Source organism: Pholcus phalangioides, unplaced genomic scaffold, assembly GCF_987345545.1.
Source record: "Pholcus phalangioides strain wild (caught in Gottingen) unplaced genomic scaffold, Ppha-v1.0 ptg000007l_1, whole genome shotgun sequence".
In the NCBI taxonomy this organism is placed as follows: Eukaryota; Metazoa; Arthropoda; class Arachnida; order Araneae; family Pholcidae; genus Pholcus; species Pholcus phalangioides.
Genome location: NW_028301600.1, coordinates 45889100 through 45914500, shown reverse-complemented (window position 1 = coordinate 45914500; position 25401 = coordinate 45889100). Strand labels below are relative to the sequence as shown.

General features: G+C 36.9%; 1 protein-coding gene across 1 annotated transcript in view; it reads left to right on the top strand.

The window, feature by feature from the left end:
- The first annotated feature begins 558 nt into the window (after positions 1 to 558).
- The window catches only part of Egfr (epidermal growth factor receptor), a 192996-nt gene continuing 168153 nt past the window's right edge, over positions 559 to 25401 (top strand). The window contains exon 1 of the mRNA XM_089233347.1: positions 559 to 830. Coding sequence (XP_089089473.1) covers positions 752 to 830 — 79 coding nt within the window. The 5' untranslated portion in view covers positions 559 to 751. The remainder of the gene's footprint in view (positions 831 to 25401) is intronic.

The following is a 25401-nucleotide window of genomic DNA, read 5'->3' as shown; positions in this document are numbered from 1 at the left end:
GAATTTGAAATAAATCAATGGTTAAATAATATTTTTAATGATACTGTATTTCTACTAGAGCATAGTTTTTCACCCTGTTAAAAGGTAGGAGACCCCCCCCCCCTAATCAGTCGATTATTCAATTAAAAACTTTTGATTATCCAGTTCAAAATTTTAATCTATTCCCAGCCCTAAAAAATATTAATGTTTCTGGATATTTTTCTGTTCAAGAAAAGTATGCATGCAATTAATTTTATGGATTTAAAATGACCGAACTCGGTGCAGTAACACAAGAGAAAAATCCTCATTAAACAGCAAGACGTAAAGTCAGTGACCGTAATTCTTTAATAACAAAAAATCCAATCACAGAATAATTTAAGAAAAGTCACTCACACACACACACATAGAAAGCTTTCACATTCACACACCTGTGTTAATAAAATGTCGCCAAGTAAAGCCAACCACTGATTTCTTCTAGAATAAGTTTTGATTGGTTTAGAGTTGAATGCGAACGACCAATCGGATGCGTCTCCGCAAATCGCTGCGTGTGGGAGATGCGAAGACGTTCCAAAATCCCATGAGAGAAACCGATGTTCAGCTGAGGAGAAGGATAGCGTTCGCCGCCGGCTGCGTTCAACGTTACAATTGATTGACAGTGTGGTTTTTATTATTATATTGTTTGTTTTTGTTTGTGAATTGGGGTAAAAATTTCTTCGACGTGTTTGTTCAGAATATTTTGTGAAAAGATGGAATAACTATACATTCTCCAAACATGGATACGAAAATCTTATTTTTGCTCGGACTATTTCTTCTATGCACGTGGAGTGGAGTAGCGATCAGAGAGGAGAAAGGTAAGGAATTACACAAAATCTTACTGATTTACATCCCGATATATGAAATTTCGTGTTGATTATATAATTACATTTTTTTTAATATTAAAATTAAGACTTTTTTTAAACACAGTATTTGCCTGAATTTTTATCCCAAAGTAGCTTTTCATGCAGTACATTGCATGGGTGGAGATACGGGGGGGGGGGCACCGTCAGATGCTCATTATCATCGTGCCCTCCAGCAATAACGACCTTGCCCCCCAGCAAGACTTCCAAGTCTATCTCCGCCTATGGTACATGTTACAGTACTGTTTTAGATAAAAATTCACATTTCTCACTGACCAAAATTATCATACAGTATATCAAAGCCATTTTCATTATATGATGACTATAATCAGTGAAAGGCTATAACAGGTGCTCCGAGATAAACAGGAGTCTGAGAGAAATCTTTTTATCCATTCCGAATTTTGCTAATTAATAAACCGTTATTAATTCAATGGTAGCTATAATCAGTGGGGGGAGGCGCCTCGAAAAAAACAGGAGTGCCGAGAAATATTTTTTATTCTCATTCAGAATTTTTTTCTAGTTCTTCAATATTTCATCCATTTTCTTTACCGTTAATTTATTCAGTGTTTTTCTCTCTCTCAACGCTACAACACATATTTTACAGAAGTTACGAAAGGGCCGTGAAAGTGATTGTGTCACGGGGACCCGAAATAATTAAGACGGCTAATTTATGGAGATTTGTCGATTGAATCATGCCATTTCTCTATACTTGGCAATTCCAAAATTTTGCTTAAAAACTTAAATTCATTCTCATTGTGTGGAGATAGTTCAAAGTTCATGATGGTTGATTGAATAACTAAGTAAAAGTCTTATTCATTACTAAAAGTTTTATTTACCCATTAATTATTTCGGAACAGCTATAGAATTAGCGGCGAATTATACTATAGCTGTTCCATTATTTCATTTGTTCCACCAAAATGAGAATGATGTTAAAAATAAAAATGTGTTGTTGGAAAAAAAAAACTGGGTGCAGAGAGGTTAGTGGTGAATTAATTTCGAGTTATGGGAATGAAAAAAAAGCCATCGCGGTCTCTTGTGAATGGAAATCGTGACGTCATTAGTTACTTAACCTGCAGGGGATGGTCATGATGATTGTGAGAAGAGGTTTTTCTTTTTGCTTTCTTTGCGATTTCTCGAGGTGATCAGACAGGAGGTGCGACCGGAAGCCATAGTGGAAAATCCACATTCGTTGAAGATTAAAATAGAATTTCGGAAGAACCTATTCGCCTAGCTAATCGAATGTGATTGATTAACTCCAAAAAATTTCTTTTCGTTTGTTGTTGATATTAAAGAAAGGAGCTGGCTATTCCCCCCCCCCCCCCCCCCAAAGAGCTACAAGCAGCGAGTGATTGTGGAAGCCAAAGGCCAAGAAAATAAAAAGGGTATTCAAACTTGACTACTGATAACAATCAATGACTAATGATGGCTTTATTACAGCGCTCGAGTGTTTTATCTGTTTTTGGTGTTTTATAGATTATTTAGTTTGGTTTGAGGCCTTGTGTGTGTGCAGCTGATGCAAGTAGAAACTGTTATTCTCTACGAAGTGCATATCATGCTTATTAAATCGTGGAATTGAGAGAAAAATTTGTGATAATTAGTGACTGAAAAAAGAACCACCTGTTTCTTAAAACTGTTGAAAATATTACACGATTTGAGTTATAAGAAACCATATTCGTCTCTTTGGGGGGGGGGGGTTTGTTTGGCAAAACAATTGTTTTGAGGGATTTATCAAGTATATATAATTTTACTAAAAATAGACGTGTAGGGATATGAGACAAGCTAGGCAGCGTAATTGACTGGAGTTTCACTAATGAAAAAAACAATGCTCATTGCGAAAGATTTTCCAAAGTGGTTGAAAGTGCAAAGGATTCACTGATAGACAATTTTGCGAAGAAACCGGTCTTATCAACAATAAGATTACGCGAATAGCACACTACAAAAAAAATGTTTATCGGGACTTATGTTATTGTATTTACTCAATGTCAGGCATGTTCAGACTTGCTCATAAAACTAACAAAAAGTGAAAGTTCCAGGTAGGTCGCGACAGTTAAGTGTTGAATAAATCTGAAATATGAACGATTCGGGGAAGGGAGGTACCTTAAAGCAATCGCTAGTGAATTAAAGGAAATTTCAAAAATTCGCAGCATCATACCTAGAACTAACAGAGCTATCTCACTACCGTACATCAGAAGGGCCAGCAAAATTTATTGATTTTAAATTCGATCACTGTCTTCTCTTTTGGTTTAAAAGTAAATCTTAACCAGCTATGCTTCCGTGTATATTTGAATATACATGGTAAAAAATTAACCCGTTATACCAATTTCTTTTCTTAATTTTTCTGGTATTTTAGGGAGTAAATCTGGCAGTTTCATTTCAGCACAAAAATATGGCTAATAAGTAAAATATATTTTTTTTATCTAGAAAGAGTTTATTCCTTATCGGTGTACTTTTTTAAGAGCTGCTGAAATTCTACGTGCTCAGAGATTTATAAAAGCGAGATTTTTCTGTTTATAGATAACATTAAAATCAAGGCAAACTGTATATTTTACCCTCAATTATCTATTTCATAAAATTAAAAAAATCTACTCCAACTAATTAAATTGCTGTGTTGATGTATTGTTTCAATCAAAAATATGCTAATAGCATCCATTCACATACGGTTTTTTTTGTAAAAAAAAATTCAATGCATTTTTATGGGGGTGAACCACAGAGGACTAAAAGAAACCAACATATTTGAAAACAGAGAATCAATCAATTAATGTGATAATAAAATATCTCGTTTTGAACATTTCTGACGGATTTGAGAAGGGAAGGCAGGAATAAATCTTCACCATTTTTCTTTATTCATTGTTATGAGGGAAAAGCTAAGGGGAAAATGTTTTGGTGGTACTGTGTACTGTAGTAGTTTTGTGTGTGAAGATTTCCCGCTGTTTCTTTATTTCCTTTTACTATACACACATATATTTCTCAGCTGCTGCTTCCCACCTCATCTCATGATGCATGTTGCATCAGGGTGCATGCATGGGGCAGATCGTTCGTTGGGGCCCCACGTATGGGGTGGATCTACACAAAAACCGACTGAAAGTAGTGGCTGCTTTGCTTTTCATTGATAGTCGCTGCTGTCTCTTTTTTTTTTTTTCCTTTGGGTCTAGCTAGAACTCTAGAAGAAACGAGTTTTCTTCGAGCTAAAATGTGAGTGTTGGGTGGGGGTACTTATATGTTTTTTTTTTCTTTTACTATCCGTCTCTTCGGCGAAGTTCACATCATTCTATTTTTCTCATAGTTGAGTCGTTCTTCCCTCCACAACAGATCGTCCTACTCGATTTTTCATTTACCTCACGTACCTGACTGCCTTGCTTGAGAGAATAACTAACTGCACACTCGTAAGAGAGAAAAAACATCCTATGCTATAGTATAGGGGCGTTTTTTTAATATTTTTTAACTCTTCCCCCCCCCCCAACACACCGCCATTTTCTTAATAGTAATATCTCCCGAAGGCTATGATGAGAAAAAACCCAAAAAGATATTCGTTTTCATACTATATCACAGCTGTTCCGCTTTCAGAAATTTAAGAACAAATGGATTTCCCAAGCGTTCTTTAATAATGATTTTCGAGGAAAACGCGAGTGGCTAAAATTTTTTTTACTAATTTTCTAACAAAAATAATTACTCTTGGTCAATTCGGAATGAAATTCTTTCGTGACGACCACCTGAAAAAAAAACCCCATGATATAAATTTCTTTTCTCAATTTTTTTTGGTATTTTAGAAAGTATATCTTCTAGTGTCATTTCAGTGCAAAATACGGCTATATAAGTACAATACTTTTTCATCTAGAAATAGTCGTTAAATTCGATCGTTACCTTTTGAGAGCTGCTGAAATTTTGTGTTGAGAAATTTATAAAATCGCACCAAATTGAGGGAATTGGAAATAAAATGCAAGGTAGTAACTCTATATTCAACTTTGCCAAAAAAGATTTTATCAGTTTGTAGATAACAGTAAAATGAACATGAACTGCATATTTTACTCTTTATTGGCCATTGTAAGTAATTAAAAATTTCCACTCTCTCTCTAATTAATTTTTCTATGTTGATGTATTGTTTCAGTTAAAAATTTGCTAACAGCACCAATACATCCGTATTTGTTAAATGAAAGTTTTGAATACGTTTTCATGGGGGTGAACCATAGAGGGTCATACAGTGCATCCAGCGGACCCCTTGCAAACTTCCAGCGGATTACCTTTTGAGAAAACCACTGCTTTATAATATCTGTATACACAGAGGCTTACGCAGAAAAGGGGCACGGCGGAGGGGGAGGGGGAATTATCCTGCTTACGACCCTGTGTATTCACAAGAGAGATGATGACAGGATTCTCACCTAAAATCCCCCGATCAACATTATTTTTTTCTGATTTTTTGCTCTATAAATTTATTAAAAATTCATTATAGGGGCAAGTCAAAAATTTCGACCGAATAGTCCCTGTTTGTATACAGGGTGATTCAGAATTCGTGGGTCAAATTTTAACGGGTGATAGAACACGCCTAAACAATCATTTTTCGTTAGGGAATGTATGGTCGAATATGAAAGGATGAGGTGCCAAAATTGGAATAAAATACATTGGTGACACGTTAATGACGCAAATATGAAATCTCTCCCAAAGGGTTCAGTAGAAACTGCGTATACAATGCCCTGAATGAACCCAGAAAAACAAATCGAACGTCATGGGACACGGGTGCTATGCAATAGGTGCGCCATATCCAATCCATTGCAGCAGCAGTGTTTGAATAATTCTGTATTTCACAGAAAAATGGGCATAATATACTGCATTCTACTGGAATCACATGCACCCTCGGATTGAATTTCGGTTATTATTGGAGGAAGGGCCATCAAGGGCCAATGGTACAATGATTTAAGATAATATTGCATTACCCAGGATCAAGGACGGAAGGGGCAGGGGGGACAACTGCCCTAAGCGGAAGAATTTGGGGGGTGCAATTTTAGGTGGGAACAAAGAACACCGTGTTATAAAATAATCGAATTTTAAAGTTGTGGGGGCGGCAAAAACCCTAGTTACGACCCCGACCAGGGTGCAAAACCACGAGGAGGCCTACAACATTACATCTCATGTACCATCGAGTGGTTGACATCACATATCGCAGTAAATCCATAGGGTAAAAGATGGTCTAGTGAATTTCTATTCTGCGCTCTCTAAAAGAATATTGAATTTACAATGTAAAAAACGAAAATTATAAGTTCCAGGGGTGGAGTCCCGACAGTCCCACTGTTGGGGGGATGGTGAAGCTTGCAATACAATATGTAAAGTGACTTTCATATTTTGGTATTCTGATTCTGTTTTACGGCTCTTAGTACTTTGTGGCCCGGTGCGGCTGCATCGTTCGCACCTGTCCGGCCCTGTGTGTTATTCATAATGTTACTGGCATCAAACAATTAAAATGGTTTCGATCTTAAATGCTTTGAAGCTTGATGAGTTATACAGTAAAGGCCCATTCACACGGGTTAAGTAATTTAGCAGTTAAGTAAATTTTAAGTCGTCAAGTACTTTATGATGCCTGCCATCGTTAAGGGCCGTTTATACTTAGCCTGCCTGGCCTTCTTTAAGCCGATGTACTGTCTTTGGAACAAATCTCAGCATAAAAATTCTTCTCATTCAGCAGGGCCGTTTATACGGGTTTAGTTGGTAAGTGATTTAGTAGTTAAGTAGATATGTATAGAGTCCGGTCTATTTTTTCGATTAAGTAGGCACTATGCGCGTGCGCCAGTGGGCGTGGCTTCGTATTATCGAGTAAGCGTTTACTACTTGATTACTTATGTTGGGACAGATTTTAGAGCATTTGCCGACATAAATTTAGTTAACTACTTAACCACTTAACTCGCGTAAACGGATCTTAAGTCTATTTGGTTCTTTTTGGGAGAACACTAAGTACCGAAAATGTAGTTGGTGGTTGTATTTTGTGTGTGTGGCTCTCTTTGAATGTACAGTCAACGGTTAAAGGGTTAAGGGCCTTTGGTGGCATAACAGCTGCGGTCAACCATGACGACGACGACGTCGTCGTCAGAAGAATGGAAAAAGTCCCACCGAACGAAGCCTGTTCTTTTTCGTTGTTGTCAAATCGTCTATAATAAGGGAACAGGGCACTTTTATTTTTGTGCGGCGTTTTTTGTCTCGTTATGCTCCGTGACGGCGTATTTCAAACTCTTATACGGTTTTGCGGCACGCAACTGTAGTTTAAAATATCGGATCGGATATCCAATTGAACAAATACTTTCTCCTATATCGCCTATTTTTTACAACAATATGAAAGCTGTTTTTGTTTTCTTCCTCGAATTCATCAAAAATATATGCGTAATTATCATTATAGAGCCTCTCGTAACCGGTTTAAATGGGTCAGCCGATTAAAAAATATTCCGGTTAAACGAAGTAGATTGAAACCAACGAAAAATCAATTACGTATGTGTATTGTATATCGAATTTGTTACACCCTTCATGGTGAAATATTTTATTACACAAACTACATTCAGAATAGGCTGATAAATCCAGTTTAAAATTAGATCATGGTTTTAAAGCCAAGAAGGACTTACACACTATTAATTAGTCTATAAACACTATACTTTGTAGTAGCATGATAAGATGACTCACAACAGCATCTTCAACTAGTTATTCACAAGCACTACGGTCCTCCCTTCAAGCACTAGAAAGATGCATAGGCGGATTTATGACTTTGTCGCCTGCGGACTACTCAAATTGGGCACACCGGGTGCCCGACTTCTGAAGGGCCCCAAAAAACCTAAATTTTGCACTTTTTTCTAATTTAAGGGGCCCAATATTTTCTTTTGCGCCCGGGCCCTAAACCGACTTCAATACGCCACTACACATGGTCAACAACCCGATTATATGACCCCATTTAAGTTTCATCGAAGAATTTACATTATGCTACTCTTATTACGACAGACATGTATCCCCCTGATAAGTCTATCTTGATAACATCCTGCACCTGGGCAAAGAAAAAAGAAATGCTCTGGAACCATCAACTAGATTGGAAGTATCAACCACCCCAATTTTCATTAATTTGGGAACCCTTTACGGACCCGAAGAACTCGGACAGTGCCGTAGTCGTCCGATGCTCTATAAAGATGTTAGCGTGGGGACCCAATGATCGGCGGGGATCTATTTTCATTTTTCACATTAAAAATTTAATAGGAAATTTGTATAAATACGCGCATAAGGAATGATGTCAGAGTTGCCATACGTGTGCAGTTCCTCCGATGCTGGCTGGGCATGAACAGGGCAGTCTAAACGCATGGACTCACTCGGGCACGGCCAAAAAGCCTTGTGATCACGTGATGTGGTACTATTAATTTCAGGAGTAAAAATGTGACAGGAGCAGGCACTTTTTCAGCAAAGTGGAGCCCGTGGTACTGTTGTGCATGCAGTGTTCTCACTACTTGGAAAAGTTTGCAACTTAAAAACAAAACTTGTAACCTTAAATAAGTTCCCGTTCCCATGGATCGTGGGTGTATCGGGCACAATAGCCCCATCTTCTCGGTCATAGCTCCTCAATCAAAAAGGTCTAATTTGAGCCATGGCAAGATTATAACTTAACAATTATCGGTAAACTAAACTAAACGAACCGAGCACTGACTGAAAAAAAGCAAAAAGAGAAAATTGATACTTAATCTCAAAATTTTGAGTCCAATTGAAAGAGGGTGGAGGAAAAAACACAATACGGTAGACACGAAAGAGATAAAAATGAAAAAGATACTTAAAAAAAAGGGGGAAGTATTTTTCAAATATACTTCTATTAATTAAAAACAACTGTTTTTATCAAGGATTTTTACAATTCGAAGATAGAGCACAATGTATTCAAATCAAAAATGTTAAATGCGAACCTTAAATAAGAAACACGATTTTAATTATTTCATGTGGTTAATAAATTGCGAGTTATCTTACTAACCAGAACTGAAATAGACACCAAGTCCGTAATTTTTTGAAATCATATTCTAAGCTAATGTCTAAAAATTTCCATCTCTAAACAGGTCAAAAAACGTTGCATTATCTTCACTAGAAGACTTTTCTGCGTATACTTACTGGTTTTGTTGTAAATATTTCGAGAAACTTTTTGGGGTAATTAGATAGCCGTCTCCTAAATACATACTAAGCTTTTTTTTTTTGTGTGTGTGTGTGTGTGTAGTGGGGTTCACATATATATATATATATACTATATTTCCCATATCCCTCTCCAATTTACCCTATAGTTGAAAGGTCAAGGAAAAAGCCCTTTCCTAAAGAAAAATTCCTCTCTCAACCACTCCATAATTACATGAGTGCTCCCGTGTTCTGGTGATGAGGGTAGAAGCCATTTTTATGTGAAACTCCGCTTCCCATTGTATGTGGGAAAATGGGAGAGAATATATTTCTGATGATTCATTCTTCCTCATCTTTGATCCATTTGGCTCTCCGTCTGATGATTCTTCGTCAAGTGAGAGTGGCTCTACCCTGCCTTGCTGATTCTTCTGTACCATGAACGCATCGTTGTCTGTTTGAGAAAAAATGAAATAGAGAGGTATCATTTCACACACACATGTGAACACGAAACTATCGAAAATCATTTTTTTCATCAAGTTACAGGTTCACCAACCTTCAAAGAGAAATCAAGGATGAATTAAGATTTCGTGTAAAATTAATGGTCGTGTTATGAGATCATCTCATGTTATTTTTCAATTGGAGGAGAAATTTTTCCTGATCAAATCGAAATTGTATTTGTGAAGTGTTTGATTGTGAATATATTAATGTAATATTTCCTTAGATACAGTGTATATTTGTGTGCTTACGTTAACCGGCCCCCGTTTAAGTGGATACTTAAGGTCGGTACACCTGCTTTGAAAATTTTTTTATATAATATTTTAAGTCTCTCAACCTCTTCCAAGTCACAAGCAGCATTTACGCCCAGTATCAAAAGTATGGTATCATAGTACTGTGTACCATACAAGTGTACTAAATGGGAACTCTGACATAATAAGACCAGTGCAACGAAATTTCTTGAATGCAACTTGGGAGGGGGGGGGGGTCTTTTAATTGGAGTATCAATCAAGACCTTGCGAGTAAAAAATTGGACACAGGCATCGAGAATTCTTTAGGGCTCGCAAATAACATGTTGAATATACTTGAAATTATGGACTTAAAATGATCAAATTTCAAAGTTTTTGGAGAGTCTAAAATCCCAGTTACGGCCATCTAAAGTAATCTTATTACAGTACAGGGCTGTAACTATGATTTTTGCCTCCCCCCCCCCCCCCACACAACTTTAAAATTCGATAATTTTCTAACGGTGTTCTTTATTCTCACCTAAAACTGTCACCCCCTAAATTTTGCCGCAAGGGACAGTTACCCCCGCCCTCTCTAGTTTCGGCCCTGTTACAGTATGTGCACAGATCAGTAACACCCCGACTTACGTCACTCCGCGCATTTACGTCCTAAAAATAATTTTTTCTGAATTAGATGTATTTTGAATAAAGCTCGAAGTCTCTTTACGTCGCGTTTTTAGAGAGAAATGCTTTTGAAGGGAGTCATAAAAAAGACGGATAGATAAGAAAGAATAGAGAAAATTTGTAATTTATCTCCCGTCTCCTCCAGCATTGAAAAAGTTTACCTTAACTTATGTCGCCGCGCGGTCTTGGAACGAACTACTCACGTAAGTCAAATACACATTCCTAGGCTCTTTGCGAGCCCGTTTGTAATCCAACAATCAGCCCTAAGGGCTGGGCATTGGGGTAAAATCCTCATTCTGTGGGATTCTGGTTCTTTATTGCAATTCATTAGCCTAATCTTTGAATATTATTCGTGTGACTGCACCATGAAATGAACATTGGAAACCTGATACATTTCCTAATAATAACAATACATTATAAATTACTGTACTTGTGCACTGGTTTCAATCTCTCCTTCATTTAATCAAATATTCTCTTAACCGGCATCTTTTGATTCCCTAGGTTAGCATGTAAGAGAGGCCTGCTGCTTGTAACTTCGATGCGATGTAAACAATTGCATTGCTCATTCTGAAGGTGTTGCGCATTTTTGAGAGCAGACTTTTTTTTTAATATTTATTATCAGTCAGAGATTGAGAAATGTAGAAAATTTTCTTTTCAATCGTTTTTGCTATTATATAAATTTTTTTGGGTCCCACGCGGGTGTTTATGGCAGGTGTTTTGTATAGAGAAAAAAAGTGAACGCGTTTATATTCCGTGGATATTTCAATGGTACTGGGAAAAGGGAGGTAAGTCATACAGGAGGAACGAGGATACATGCTATCCAGAGTTTTTTTTTTATTTGGTATTAGTAGGTCCAAAGAAGTTAACAGTTCTTCATCCTCCCTCGTGATGGCAGCGAAAACTGCCGCAGTAGCAGCAGATGTTGCTAGTTTAGCTTCTACAGGGGTTGGTCTCTCTAACAGGTGTTTCTGTCATCTTTATTATTCTCTCTCACACTGCAATGCACAGAAGAAACACGATTCAGGCTGTTGTAATGTGTTCTCGTCAGCTAAACGGCAGCAGCCGAATATTGTATCGTTTGAGTCAAACTTCAAAAATAAAAACAACCGAGGTTTTAGTAATTATTTTTACCCAAGTTTTGCTTATGCAAAAACAATTCTATAAGGTAATACCCGAAGTTACGCGGAGGGACCGATGAACACAAGAATATTAGTCAATTGGGGACCAAAATTTAGGCCAAACGCATCTTCTTTTTTTTTCTTCTTACACTATGGGTATACAATACTGCTATGGTACTTTCCTATGACTTCATAAAATTTAACTTGTCTTGTGACAGCAATCCGGTCCTTAAAAAAAAGCTTTGTTCAATAAAATCTGTGTGAATGAAAGTCTGAATGCTGTGAATGTTTCGATAACACCTTGATCCATCGAAATAAATAAGTTGCATGCGTTTGGAGGCAAGAAAATAACCAGTTGTTATAGCCTTCGTATGAACAGTGACATCATCTTCAGATAAGAAAACAACTTTCACACGTGGGTTAGAGTTTCGGACCAGATGAATGGTCATCAATGAGCAGCACTACACACACACATTGAACGACTTTTTTTTCTTAATTTCTGGCAAAAACATTGGACTTCAGGTGTATGAAATTGTTGAATATGCAAGAATGGCAGATATCATACAAGATTTGGGATTCCATTTCTAAATCAAGGTAAAGTTTTCAGCCTTATTTATTGTAGCCTATCAAAAGTCAGTGCAATTACATATGATGTTCTGATCGAATAAAACAATTCTCACTTAATTATAATTTAATAATCTCTGCTTTCTCAGCAATAATCCCATGATTGCTCTTGAATTTCATAAATGTGTATTTCCACAGAGAATCGCGTAACTCGGGGTAGCGGGAGTCGGGGTATAACTGTATAGATCGACTATATCGTATTTAAATCCAAATGACAAATTTTGATACCATCTTCAAATCCAAGACTCTTCATCGTTACTCTTGAATTTCCAAGTACAGATTCTATAAGTCAGCCATATTTGTGAGTGTGTTAGAAGTCGAGTCTCTTAAACCTCTGTTATTATTGACCTAGAAAAAACCCAGATTCACTGTAAACAGGTGTTCAATGGGCACCGTAAGCATACCAAATATGTATATGTGGTCTTTTTTACGTTAAATACCAACGCCAACGCTGTGTCGAGGAACCAGTATCTACAATGATACAGGGTGGTGCTTGAAAGCGACTCACACCTAATTTTCATCGAATCAAAAGTCAAGAAATGGACAAATCACATTGCTCGCCATATACTGATGATGATAAGGGGGGGAAGAAAACATCTATTTTGCTACTGAACGAGGAAAGAAAATGTATATGTCCTTCTGAGAGCGACGTCTGATTTGCAGATAGAGACCATTATACGTGTCAGTCTTTTTCATTCAGAAGATAATGTTACACGACTTGACCTTATTCGCGACTTGTTTTTGAACAAGGGTGCACTCCCAGGGAGTTAGTGAGTGACTCCAACAAAAAATAAATAAATAATAATACGGCATAAACATTTTTTTTATTTCTTTTATAGTCTCCTTCTGGTGCTTCCTTAATATCTCTTTTTACATAATATAACGGTTTTTTTTTGGTAAGCTTTCGCAACCATATGTTTTAATGTCTCGACTCCAATGTCAAAAATTTCCGAGAGGATATTCAACGAGGAATGGAAATTTATGTCTCACAAAAACCCCTAATTTTATAACTGTTGTTACTATACTCGGGCCCGGATATAACGATGTCACACGGGAACATGAAAAACATTCGCAATATCCGATATTCGTTGTAACCAATGCATGATAAATAATCAGGTTTAATGAAGAAATATACTTGAAAAGTGGCATTTCTCAACTCGTGATCCGTGGACTAGAAGTGATCCTGAGATAGATTTGAGAATTTAACTATAATTAAAATTATTCCTGCGTGTCATTAACGATATTAACATAGGTTTGAATAAGATCGACCCATATACAATAGGCTACGTGTATGCGCTATCTGCAGCTGAGATCTCCATGTAGCTGTAGATGACGCTGACAGAACACACCCATAGCTTTTTTTCTCGAAATATATGGTAGTACTTCAAAATCTGATTCTGTTTCTGAAAGAGAATTTCTGATTTCATGGAGCTCAATCCTGTAGAAAAGGTTCCATTCTTACCAAAAATTTTGTTATATCCGATATTCATAAATATGGAAATTCGTTATAAGGCATATTTTTAACACTATTTTGATATCGCAGGCTCACTGGGACAGAAAAAGCCGATTTTAATCGGTTATATAACCGATCTTCATAACTGATACTTTGTATTATCCGATTTCGTTATAAGCGGGCTCGACTATATTTATTAGGCACTGCGAAATATAGAAATGCTGCGGTTTATTACGCTATAACGACAGATGGGTGGTTACGCTGTGACGTGGTTCTTCCTTTTGCTTAAAAAATTTATTATAATAATTATCTTTTCATGATTAAGGTAGAGTGTTTCCGGAGAATGCAAATGGCTGAAGATCTTTGATGTTGCTGCCGGAATTTTAATTAATCTTTCAGTGAGGAAAGAGAAGGGTAAAAAAAAATCTTCGAAGTCTTGTGCGTCGTTTCTTGGGGAACATCAGTTACAGAGAGAATTTGTTTTTTTTTTTTTTAGTGTTACGCCCTCCTACTTTGCCGCCGACTGACATAACAGGTTGTTTGCTGTTGTGAAACTCAAACGGAGCGGAATTTCTCTTGAGAGTCAGTCATTGGGCTGCCATCCATCCGAGATATTGCATCGTCTCTCTCTAATGGAGTGTTTCGTGAAGGGATTCATCCCGAGACATTGCTTCGGTTCCGCGAGGACTAGCAACGGCAAGCTTTTAGCATTCTTCTAGAATTGGCAAGAAATTTTTAATGTTCTAGGGCAGTGGTTCTCAGAATTTTGTCTCCCGCGGCTTCTTTGCCCAATTCATGGTTCGTCCGCGGCTCCCCAGAACAGTTAGTAGATATTTTCATTTATAAAAGAGTCACTTCAAAGCATAAATAAGCACACTGATAAATATCTGCGGCTCGCCGCGACACATACTTTGAGAAACACTGTTCTAGGGCAACGGTGTTCAATCTTGTGGCGAGTGCGGGCCACTTCAGTGGTTTGAAAACATGTCGCGGGCATCTTTGGTTATTTGGGCCACTTAAGTGATCTAAAAATGCGGAGTGGGCATGGTTCTCACAAGGGTGGGGCTGACAGGGCTCCAGCGCGGGTTCCAAGGACGATTCTCATCATTTTTTTTTTTCACAGTATAAATTCAATTCACTATAAATGGGCACATGAGAAGTGACCTGGGGATCCGCGAAAGATTTCGGCAAAGGAGCCTTACTGCAGGATGTAGAAGCCATGGTCATTGGTCATTTCAGTGATCTGGAAATGTGCCACGACCACTTTAGTGAATTGGTAGTCTTTCACAGGGCCGCAACTAGATGCTTGGTCACCCGGCATCTACAGCGCGCATTTTGACACCCCCTTGTAATGTTGAAGGAGAGGCTTCAGAATGAAATGTGCACCACTCGGGTCCAGCGCCCGGGGTACGAGACCCGCCTGCTCCCCGTTAGTTGCGGCCCTGGTCTTTCATGGTCCACTTGAGTAGTTTGATAAGTGATCGCTGTGGTTATATAGTGGAATGAAATGTTGTTGAGACTTTTAAAACGGAAAAAACTAGGATCCTCTTTTTACATGGGTGCTATCTAAAAGAGCTGGAATTCAATACCATTTTAAACACAAGCCATTTAAACTGCAAAAGGGAGTGATATGGGGTAACTATTGCTAAATAATACTTGTATGAACGATGATTTTGTTCACGCTTTAAAAATTAGGTTTGAAGTCGCGGGTCATCGGTTGAGCATGCAAAGATTTTATGTTTTAGTTCACGAAAACCCCTGCCGATTACGAGAGTATCATACTTAATCGAAACAAACATGAATATTTCTGCAATATAGATATTTTTATTGCATCACAAATAAAAAGTTTTACAGCTGATACTGTATGGCAGGCATCTTCAAACCGTCGCTCGCGGTGCTCCCTAAAGTTCCCAAAGTGCTCAATGCTAGTGTCCGATTTCGTGCCTGCGAGCACTGGATCAATGTTCTAATCCAACGCCACTGCATTCAAGAATTGAAATCATCTTGATTTTATGCCTTCGTATGTTAAACTTGCCGTAAGGGTGCTCTTTTGATAATGGGTACACGCTGTACTCGCGACTGGGAAAAAGGTTGAAGACCTCTGCTGTGTGGAACCCTTCACCATGTGTGGGAGGAAAAACGCTAATGGAACCCCGGGGCTCAGTGAAACACCAGTGGAAAACCCATATTGTAAGGCATTGGCAACCTTTATTGTGTTCTAATTGACTATTATTTATTCAATTGCATGCCATAAATATTAGTATGCAAATTGGATTCAGATAAAACATTAGACTCACACATACTGCAAATTAGTGCTTTGTTGAATTTTTTTCAGACATTTACTAGGTCTTTGGGTTCAGAAAGGTTGAGAATCGCTGCCCTAGAAACATGGGTATTATTTCGATACCACAATGGAAAAAGAGATCGAGAAAACGCTGCTCTGGTGTCACAGAAATTGAAATTTCAGAGTAACCATTAAAGCTTCTCAACTGGCTCAAAAATATGTATTAACCTGGGAGAAGTTTGTTTTGGTTAGTGGAAATTTCACTAAAATATTTTAGTTACTCAAAAAACATAACCTTCGTAGACAGCGAATGTTATTCAAGATCCATAATAACTTTAAGAAAAAAGGGAAACAAAAAAGAACTTTCTTAAAAAAACCAGAGAAAGAACTGAGAGAAAGAATAAAGAAAAGTTCCTTGAAAAAGTACTATAATAAACCTCAAACAACAATCAAAAATTTTTCATTTGTACATTTATTTCGGCTCCGCTAATGGTAGACGCCCATCGAAGGTGAATATTGTAGCAAAAAGAGACGAACAAGCTCGCCATTGTTGCAGAACCCAGCAACAAAATTTTGTTTTTATACATATAAGTATACATACATACATATATATATATATATATATATATTTATTTATTATTATTAAGTATCAACAATCACATGTACGATAATACAGAAGGCTCGGTTCCGTTCTTGGCTACATGGCATGGCAGGCACGCTCCGTTGGACACGAGGGAGAGTTTCAACATGAAAATAAAATAGAGAGGAAAAAGGTACGCGGGAGAGTTTTCAGTAATAAAACTCCACAGAAGAAAAATTGAAGATATAAGAGATGGTAAAAGAGAAAAGAAAACGTATCTTCAAAAACCAGTTTGCCGCTTGTTGTCTCCTCCTAAGAACTGACGAGATGGTTCTTCGCAGAAGAGCTCAACGCTTGCGACTGTAATGACATAATTGGCTTCTTTCACTGGGGGTAACCAGTTGCCGACAATTCAGCCATAAGCAAAATAAAAAAAATATATATATATACCGTAGAAAAAAACTTTGAAGACATTTACTAAAAGAAAATTAGGAACGACGACGCAACTGTAAAGAATTGTTATATAGACCTCCGACGTAGACTTCATATGTTTTGTCAGAAAATATTAAAAAAGAAAAAACCCGTACCATGTATTTTTGAAACAATAGCAAAATAGCAGCAGAATCCGTTAATTCTCTCGTGTAGTGTTTCTCAATCCTTCTGAGCCTAATTACCACTAAAATATCTGAAAAATTTCGATGGACCAGTAATTTAGTTTTCGGACATAATTTTCTATTTTAACCTATGTGAAAATTCCATCAGTAGTACAGTATGTGTGTCCCACTTATGATGTTTTCCGAAAAAAAATTATGAGAAAATGTTGTGGGCGAGAAAACGCTTGAAAGGAGAAATTTCAATCTAGTAACAGCTGGGACCACGAAAATAAGTCGTACTAAGCGGGAAAACGTTGTAAGTGGAAACGTTATAAGTGCGATCCACTGTAGTTACATATAATTTTCATTATTTAATTATATTGAATTAAATTTTCAAGTCTGCCTGCCGACCAAATGTCCCATTTTCACGGACCGTAGGGTAAGAAACACCGCTCTAGTACATGGGTTTCCAACTGGTGTTCCGCGGAACATTGGGGTTCCGTGGCTACTTTTTTTTGAGTCGCTCGCGATCAAACGCCACGGAACCCTTAAAAATCCCGGAAGCTTTCAAAGATGAAAACTTTGTTGCTGTTCTTTATTTTAAATTTTAACGAGATATAGTGTCGTTTAAAAAAATTAGCCCACTTGGATGACTAAATAACTTGGAAACAGTAACATTACACATTTTTTTCACATCGAATTTATGAACCAGAAGTTTATGAATGTCACATTTTCTGTTTCATCTGGAAATTATAAGTTGGAAATGTTTTTTTTTTTATCCACTAGAAGTGAGGATTCTTGAATTGCAGAATTTACGTGAAATTTACGAGACACCCAAAGCCTCCACCCGGGGTGGCTATGTGTGGGTGCATCATCTTAACACATAAGTCTCACCCGGCCACGGCACGAGGACTTCATTTGCGTAGAGGCTTCCGCGATAAGATCTGGCACAATGATTTATGACAGTAAATATGTAAATTAAGAGGTGGTGCCTAAGCGCTCTTTTATTTTTCCCTGGAGCTATGATGTTGAGACGCAGTAAGGATACACTTTTTTTGGATGAGTATTCAAAAATTTGTTTGAGTTCTCCGTGGGCCATCCTCATTATCATCAAGGGTCTAGAAGTTTTACGTCGGAAACCCCTGCTCTTGTATGACTAACACACGTTGCGTTGTGGTTTTTTTTAAAAAAGAAATTGTTTCTTATAAATTGATTTTGTTCCCGATACAGTGAATACAGAGTTTATAAGACGTTCGCGTCCCCCCCTCCGAGTCAAAACGTCGAATAAATGAGAAAGCCACGCAAGTGAAATTTAGTTTTATATATAAATTGAAGAACACTCCAAATTCTCAAAAAAAAATGCTTTCATTTTATTTTCGGATTGTCATTAAAAATGATTTGGATAGAAAGAATATTTGGGGGAAAATCATGAAATTGAATTAAATTCAAAAAGAAAATATATAATAATGGAATGTATGGTATGTATTACTATTGCTTTAATCTTTAGGGTTGTTACGATATTTTTTAAAAAAGAAAAAAATTTAGACTTTTTTCGAAGATTTTCTGCAAGCAATACATTTTTTATTTTAATTTTTATTCGACTTTTGCACGACAGTTTTCAAAAGTGACTTAGGATATTTCCCATTATCAAGTTCCACTTTTTCGTAGATTCAGAATTCTTTTCGAAATTGCCCGAATTTTTCATTTTACGTTTCAGAGGAGGGAGAGCTTTTTTTGTTTTATTGAAAATAAGAAAAGCTGGTTGGTCATAGCCAGCTAGCAAGATACCATAACCAAAGTAAATCCTACTGGAAATGAAAGAGCTAACTGTTATTGAAAATGGTTCTTCTTGGCAGACCAGTGAATTCTCAACCGTCTCTCAATTTGCTTTTCAATGCTTCAAGAATAACGCCGGGAAGCATATTAATTGTAGACAACCACACTAAAAATTGTGGCTTTTGCGGCCACAATATTCATACAAGATTATTTCAGTTACGTCTTTATGAGACCAACAAAAAATAATTAAAATTCTATTGAAAGAAATGATATTCTTACGAATTTTGGAATTTGAAAACATTTAAAAACGTCGTGTAATTGAGGTTGCACGATGTATAAATTAAATATTTTGTGTAAATACAAATACAAGGCCACAACAGGCAAAATGCCCAACGAAGTGACCGAGACCACCTTAGTATTAAAGCATACAGGAATACAGTCGAACTCTGTTATAGTGTCCCCCCCCCTCCCTATTGTAGTGCCAACCCTCCTTACCACCACAAATTTTCAGTGAACAAATGTTCCATATAGGGATTATAATGTAAAAAACCCGTCATATACCACCAACTCGTGATAATACCAACCGTTGTTTGGATGTATACAAAGTCTATATGTCATTTTCCGAGAAAATTTCCGCAACACATTTCTTCTCCCATCATTTTGCTTTTTTTTTCCTGAAAGGAGTTGAGAAGAATTATCCTTTTCTCATTCCAATTATTATCAGTCAATATGACAATAGTTTAGAGCAAATGACATAAAGAACAAAGAATGGTGTGTGGTCAGGGGGGTCTTAGAAAGCACGTTGAATACCTGAATGCGTGTTGGAACCAAAACAACCAACGTATGCAATGAAACAGATTTATTGATAGGAAGATTTATTTATAGATATAATGAAGCCTCTCCGAAACGCTATTGCAACCATGGTCCGATCTCACGCTATACCGCCAAACTCCTTTGGGAAGTATGATTATACATATATATATGAATTGCTACCAGCGCAAAATGTCGTATTCATGTGAAAGTCGTATAAACGAGGTTCCACTATATGAAGAAAGCACTTTTTTTTCTCGATTTTATAATTATGTATATATATATACTGTTGTTCATTAAAGTTATTCTTTCCTAATGCACACACGCAGAGCACACTTTAATTAACTTGAATATAAGCCACAAGGTTAACGCGTTTCGAAATTCCTATTAAATAAAATGTAATTGTTTAGTTTTTGAAATTGGTTAAAACAACCAACCATTGTCTGTTGGAAGACGTAAGATACGAGAGAAAACACCGTCCTGCAACGCTTTAACTAACAACTCTCACTCGATAACGGAAGTCATAATAAAACAATAACCTACTTTTTAAGCAATACTACTTAGTTAACGTCGCATTTTCGATTAAAATAGTGTGTTCTCTCTCTCTTGGCTAACAATGGCACACGACAGACAAAAGTCACTGGATGGTCTGGGAGTGGTTCGGTCTCCATAATAACACAATAAACTCTCTTAACGAGTGCGTGTGTTCGATATTTCACTTTTTTATATTTTGGTATAGGTTTCATGACCTATATACATGTTTCCCAGTTCGATTGGTCAAAAATTCAGAATCTAATATCCATAATACGATCGATAAATATTAAAGCACCAAATTAAACAATGATCAACATGAATTTTTCCATTTTGCTGTACCTGATATTTTTTTTATCCAGTTAATTCCAGCTAGCTTTCAGATGTGCTCGCTCCATCTTGTTTGGAGACGCCTTCTCGGACGTTTAACACCTCGGAGATAACAGTTCAAAAAATTCGTGGTCCATCTTTTGTTCATGTTCCGCCCATTTCAAACGTTTTTTATTTTCCATAACATCATATACTTTTATTTGAATTCCTATCGAAGCGATTCATTCGCAATCTTTTTTTATACAGCCTTTATATATATCTTTCTATGCTCTTCTGTGTCTATAATTGTCCATATTTTGGCTCCGTAAACCAGTGCTGCCTAGTATAAAACACTACTACTTACCGCATTTTCGTAAACATTCTTCTTGGAATATTTCTAACGAATCGGTGCGTGCAGGTGTATCGTGTATTTGAGAAGTGCTTCGTCGATCTCCTAAATTGGAAGTTAAAGTTACAGATGCCTGAATTCTGGTAGCAACACTGCTGAGTACTTTTCTTTTCAGGTAGAGTGAAATGTTGCTTTTTAAGAATACACTGTTTTTTGCCAAAAGTACTCTATGTAGTCGTGTTGTTGTCCATAGTTATTTCTTGTTCCAGGTAGCTCAGTTTTGTACTTTTTATTATTTTTGTATTTTTTCGCATTTGTATTTCTTCCGTTTCTGGGTTTTTTGGACAAAATCTTTTTAATCTGATCGAGACTACAGTCCAGAATAACATTAGATATAATGTAGTTGACCACGTCTGTTATCCCAGTTGCATTACGCCAAGTCCATGTTTGTTTTTTTATTGAAAAAGAAGCTCACGATATACAGCTGTTTATTCCGCAAATTAGACAAGCCTGTTCTGTATAGCCATCTCTTCTCTTTCAAATCGTAGCCTTCAAGTTTTTTTGATACAGTGGTTTCCTTTACGATTTGTCTAGCCCATTATTCATGAAAGTTTTCTAGTTTGTCACAGGTAAACGCAGTTTCGCACGTTTTCCATCTTTTCACCTGTGCTGTTGAACAAAATCTTCTTTTTCAAGGCAAAGGTTTAAACATATCTTTTGTCTTTTGTGGGTTCATTATAAAACTTAAATAATACATTTTCTCGCACCAAATCATTCTGATTGATTTGAGTACATCAGTGCTTTATTAACCTTGTTTCACCTATGGCTCCTTCGGAACATATTTTCTTCGCATGGCTCCCCTATCTTTTCCGGGACCCCTTTCTACGCTCATCCAGGAGTGAGACCCTTTGTACTTATTGAACTGATTTTTTATAGTAAATTTATATATATGGTGAACAAAATTAACGTCGATTTCTGGGGTGAAGTTCCCTCTTGTGGAGGTTCTATGCAGGGCCGCGTCCCTACATCATGAGCCCCGGGTAAAGTAATGTTCTGGAGCTGGAAATAACAGCATATTTGCTCATTTATTCTTTAAAACTATAGATGTAAATTTATCTCAGTACAAGGTATCATCATGTAGGCCCAGCGTTGTCTTAACAGACAGCATCATAGGCCCTCGCGCTTTGCTCGAGGGCCTATGATAAATACCTGCGAACCAATTTACATACTCACTTACTCTAGAAATTGTTGCTGGATCTCACTATCATGAGGCCCCACGGGGGCTCATGCGTTAAGACGGTGCTGAGTGGGCATCCTGTGAACATGAGCTCTGCTGGATCATGCCTGGATTGGTACATTCGTTATTATGACCCTGATTCTATGGGTGAATATTTCCAAATTCTAAGAGTGGTCACACTTTTTCCCAACATATTTTCACTTGAGAAAGCACCATTTCTTCACATCTAAAGGAGGGCGTTAAAATCAGAGTGGCGTAAGTCACATTTTCAAAAATTCAAGTCCAGAAATGCAATCTAGAAGTGCTTAACTGTTTAAAGAAAAAATGAACTAGGTCTCAGCTTCAATAGTTCGCCTCTAGATTGTGGAATCCCAAATTATTGAACATGTGTGTGAGAACCTTTGACAATTCTAGTAAAACCTTCTTTTTTTCAAAACTAGAATTAATCGACTTACACCACACACTGTGACGTTAACCCCTTCAATTTTTTTCTACAGTGCTCTGTGTCGCCCTTTGAAGCACTTGTTTCCAATTATTTTGAATTCCCTTTTATATCTGGAAATTAACTCTAAAATTATTTTTTCATTAATTCCGAAATAATTTCTTTCAGTAATTCTGGAATTAATCTTCCATTGATTAAAAATTTTAATTAGTTACTAAATAATTTCAATAATTCCAAAATTATTTTTTTCCGCAAAAATGGCCCTTGGTTGAGAACCACTAAAGTACACTATCCGTGAAATTGGTGATTACAATTCCAGCATTAGTTACTTATTTTGTTAATTTTAAAAAAAGAAAAACCTGAAGTTTTTTTTTTTATGTGTGTGTGTGTGATTTTTCCCCTTAATTTTTTCAATTTTATATTTCCGGTTTAACGGTTTTATGGTACAACTCTTCCGGTTAATCCTTTCCTCTTTCAATGCCGCGGCCTGTAGATAATTATGAAAAAACAAGTCATCAACAGAGAGAGAGAGGAAGAGCCTGAAGAAAAAAAAAATTCACATATATATGGTGTGGTACTTTGAGATTTTGTCATTGGAGTTGTGACAGTTCCAGCAAATAGGAAGTGTCGTCCAGCAGGGGAGGATGACTGCATCTTTCTCTTCTTAATAATAATTTTTTTTAATGCTTTTTGTAGAGGGAGGGTCGACATGGTCGGACCGCCGCGAAACTGTCGTGCCGAGATTTTTCCCACAGCTATTCAACAGCTCCCCCACGTCTTTTTGCTATCCTTTTGCTTCACTTCCACCCATTTTTTTTCCGCCACCATTCCCTCTCGATGAAACGTACGAGCACATACAAATCCTGTTGCTTAAGAAAAAGTCTCCTTGCAAAAAAAAAAAAAAGTCGTACCATGCTTGTGTACGAAAAAAAAAGCATCCATGGGAAGCAGGGTTACAAGATTGTTGTTCCTGATGCTGTGTAAGTGGTATCCTTTTTATTTAGCGCATCAGAGCCAAATCAGAAATGCTATGTAGCCAAAAAACTTGATGTGTTGATGGAAAAACAGTTGTAAAGTTCTTGGAGCAAGATAGAGATCATCAAATGTATAGACCCGAGGGCACAAATATGGTAAAATATTACCAAATATTTTCCATAAAAGTTCGAGGAATAGAAATGATTTCGCGGTGCTATCATTGACCTAGTCCTGATAAAACTATAAGGGCATAGAACTTACCGATACCATTAATTTCAATCATCAGTGAGTAGATGGGAGAAAAACATTCAATTTTATAGTAATAAAACCTTATCTGATTTTGAGGAATATAAGAAATAAACGAAATTTGTGTATTTTCTCTCAGATATCTTTGATGGCGATGTTTATCTACTAACATCTTGACTTGACCTCCACCATCTGACCTATCGATAACAAGTGATAAGAAAAACAAACTTTATGACATAAATGAAAGATTGTACTCAAACTTACAACGGATAGCTAGATATTGACCCTCTATGTTCCACCCAGAAAAGAGACCCATTAAAAATGCATTTTTATTATAAACGTAGACGTAAATTAGTGCTATCAACATACTTTTGATTAAAATAAAACGTCTCCGCACCATAAATTAGTCAAATTGTTGATTCAATCATTCATACATATTTTGATTCATAAAATAGCTAAGAGAGCATTTCTAACAATGAAACAAACGTAAAATCTTCTCTTAAATTTTATTTACGATTACTCCAACTTGATGAACTTTTATAAGTCGTTGAACATAAGGAGTCACACATATGAGTAGCGTTTATATGGTATTATGTAGCCATCTGTGTTGTGCTCAGATCAGGTCTCGAAGATGCATTTTCTGTAATACAATGAACTTTTAGTGAATATGAACATCAACTGCGATATATCTACTATGTATATTTAAATGTACACCAATCGTCATCGTGCCCGAGTGACGCAATGGTAAGATGCTGGGCTGGCGTCAGGGCCGCAGGTTCGATCCCGCGATAGAACATAAATAATAAGTTCTTTCCCTACTGAACGTGAGGTGACAACCGATGCATGGCGCCTTCGCTTCCGACCCAAATCGATCGGTAGTAAATTGCTGTATGTCGATATGACCAGAGTTGGTGTGCGGTAAAGTAATTGTCCACAGAAGGTCAATAATGGTACGAATATCTGAGATGCAAATCCTATAGTTGCGAAAAGAACATCGTTACAGTTTTTCAATAATATAGAACAGAGATCTACAACATTATAGTTTATGCGCGTAATCCTTGATAATTAAATCAGAACCCAAATAAACGCGAATATATTTCTCCTATATAGATATTTATAGTGTAACACATGAACAATTTTACTTGCTTTATATTTCCTTCAACTTGTATTTGTCTTTAATGACAATGGCCATAAATAGTTGGGTTTTTTTTATAACAATCCGCCAGGGATGAGTCTGGTCTTAAAAAAACAAACAAACTGCTTTGGATAACGCGGAACCCCGTAAAGCTCTTGCGAAACACACAAGATGACATAGAATAGACACACCTATGATATAGAATTTAATAGAAATAGTTTCCGATATCAATCAGCTTCACTGAAAAATATATTAATGATTCAATAAATGCATAAGAAGTCATTTCCTTGAAACGCAATTACAGAAAATGAAGAGTACAGTGACAAAAGGAGACGGTAGAAATCTACATAAAGCAGGATAAAAAAAAAAGCAATGATATATCCATCGTATTACTTGTACACGACGAGATAGGAAAAAAAAGAGAATAGCTGAAGAAGATGTTCCTTGATCTATTGTGTGGTTTGCGTGTTGTAGAGGAGTTCGAGCCCCCCCCCCCCCCCCATGCGTATGAAACTGCGTGCTTAGCGAATCATTAGATGAATTTTCCCAAGGTACGCT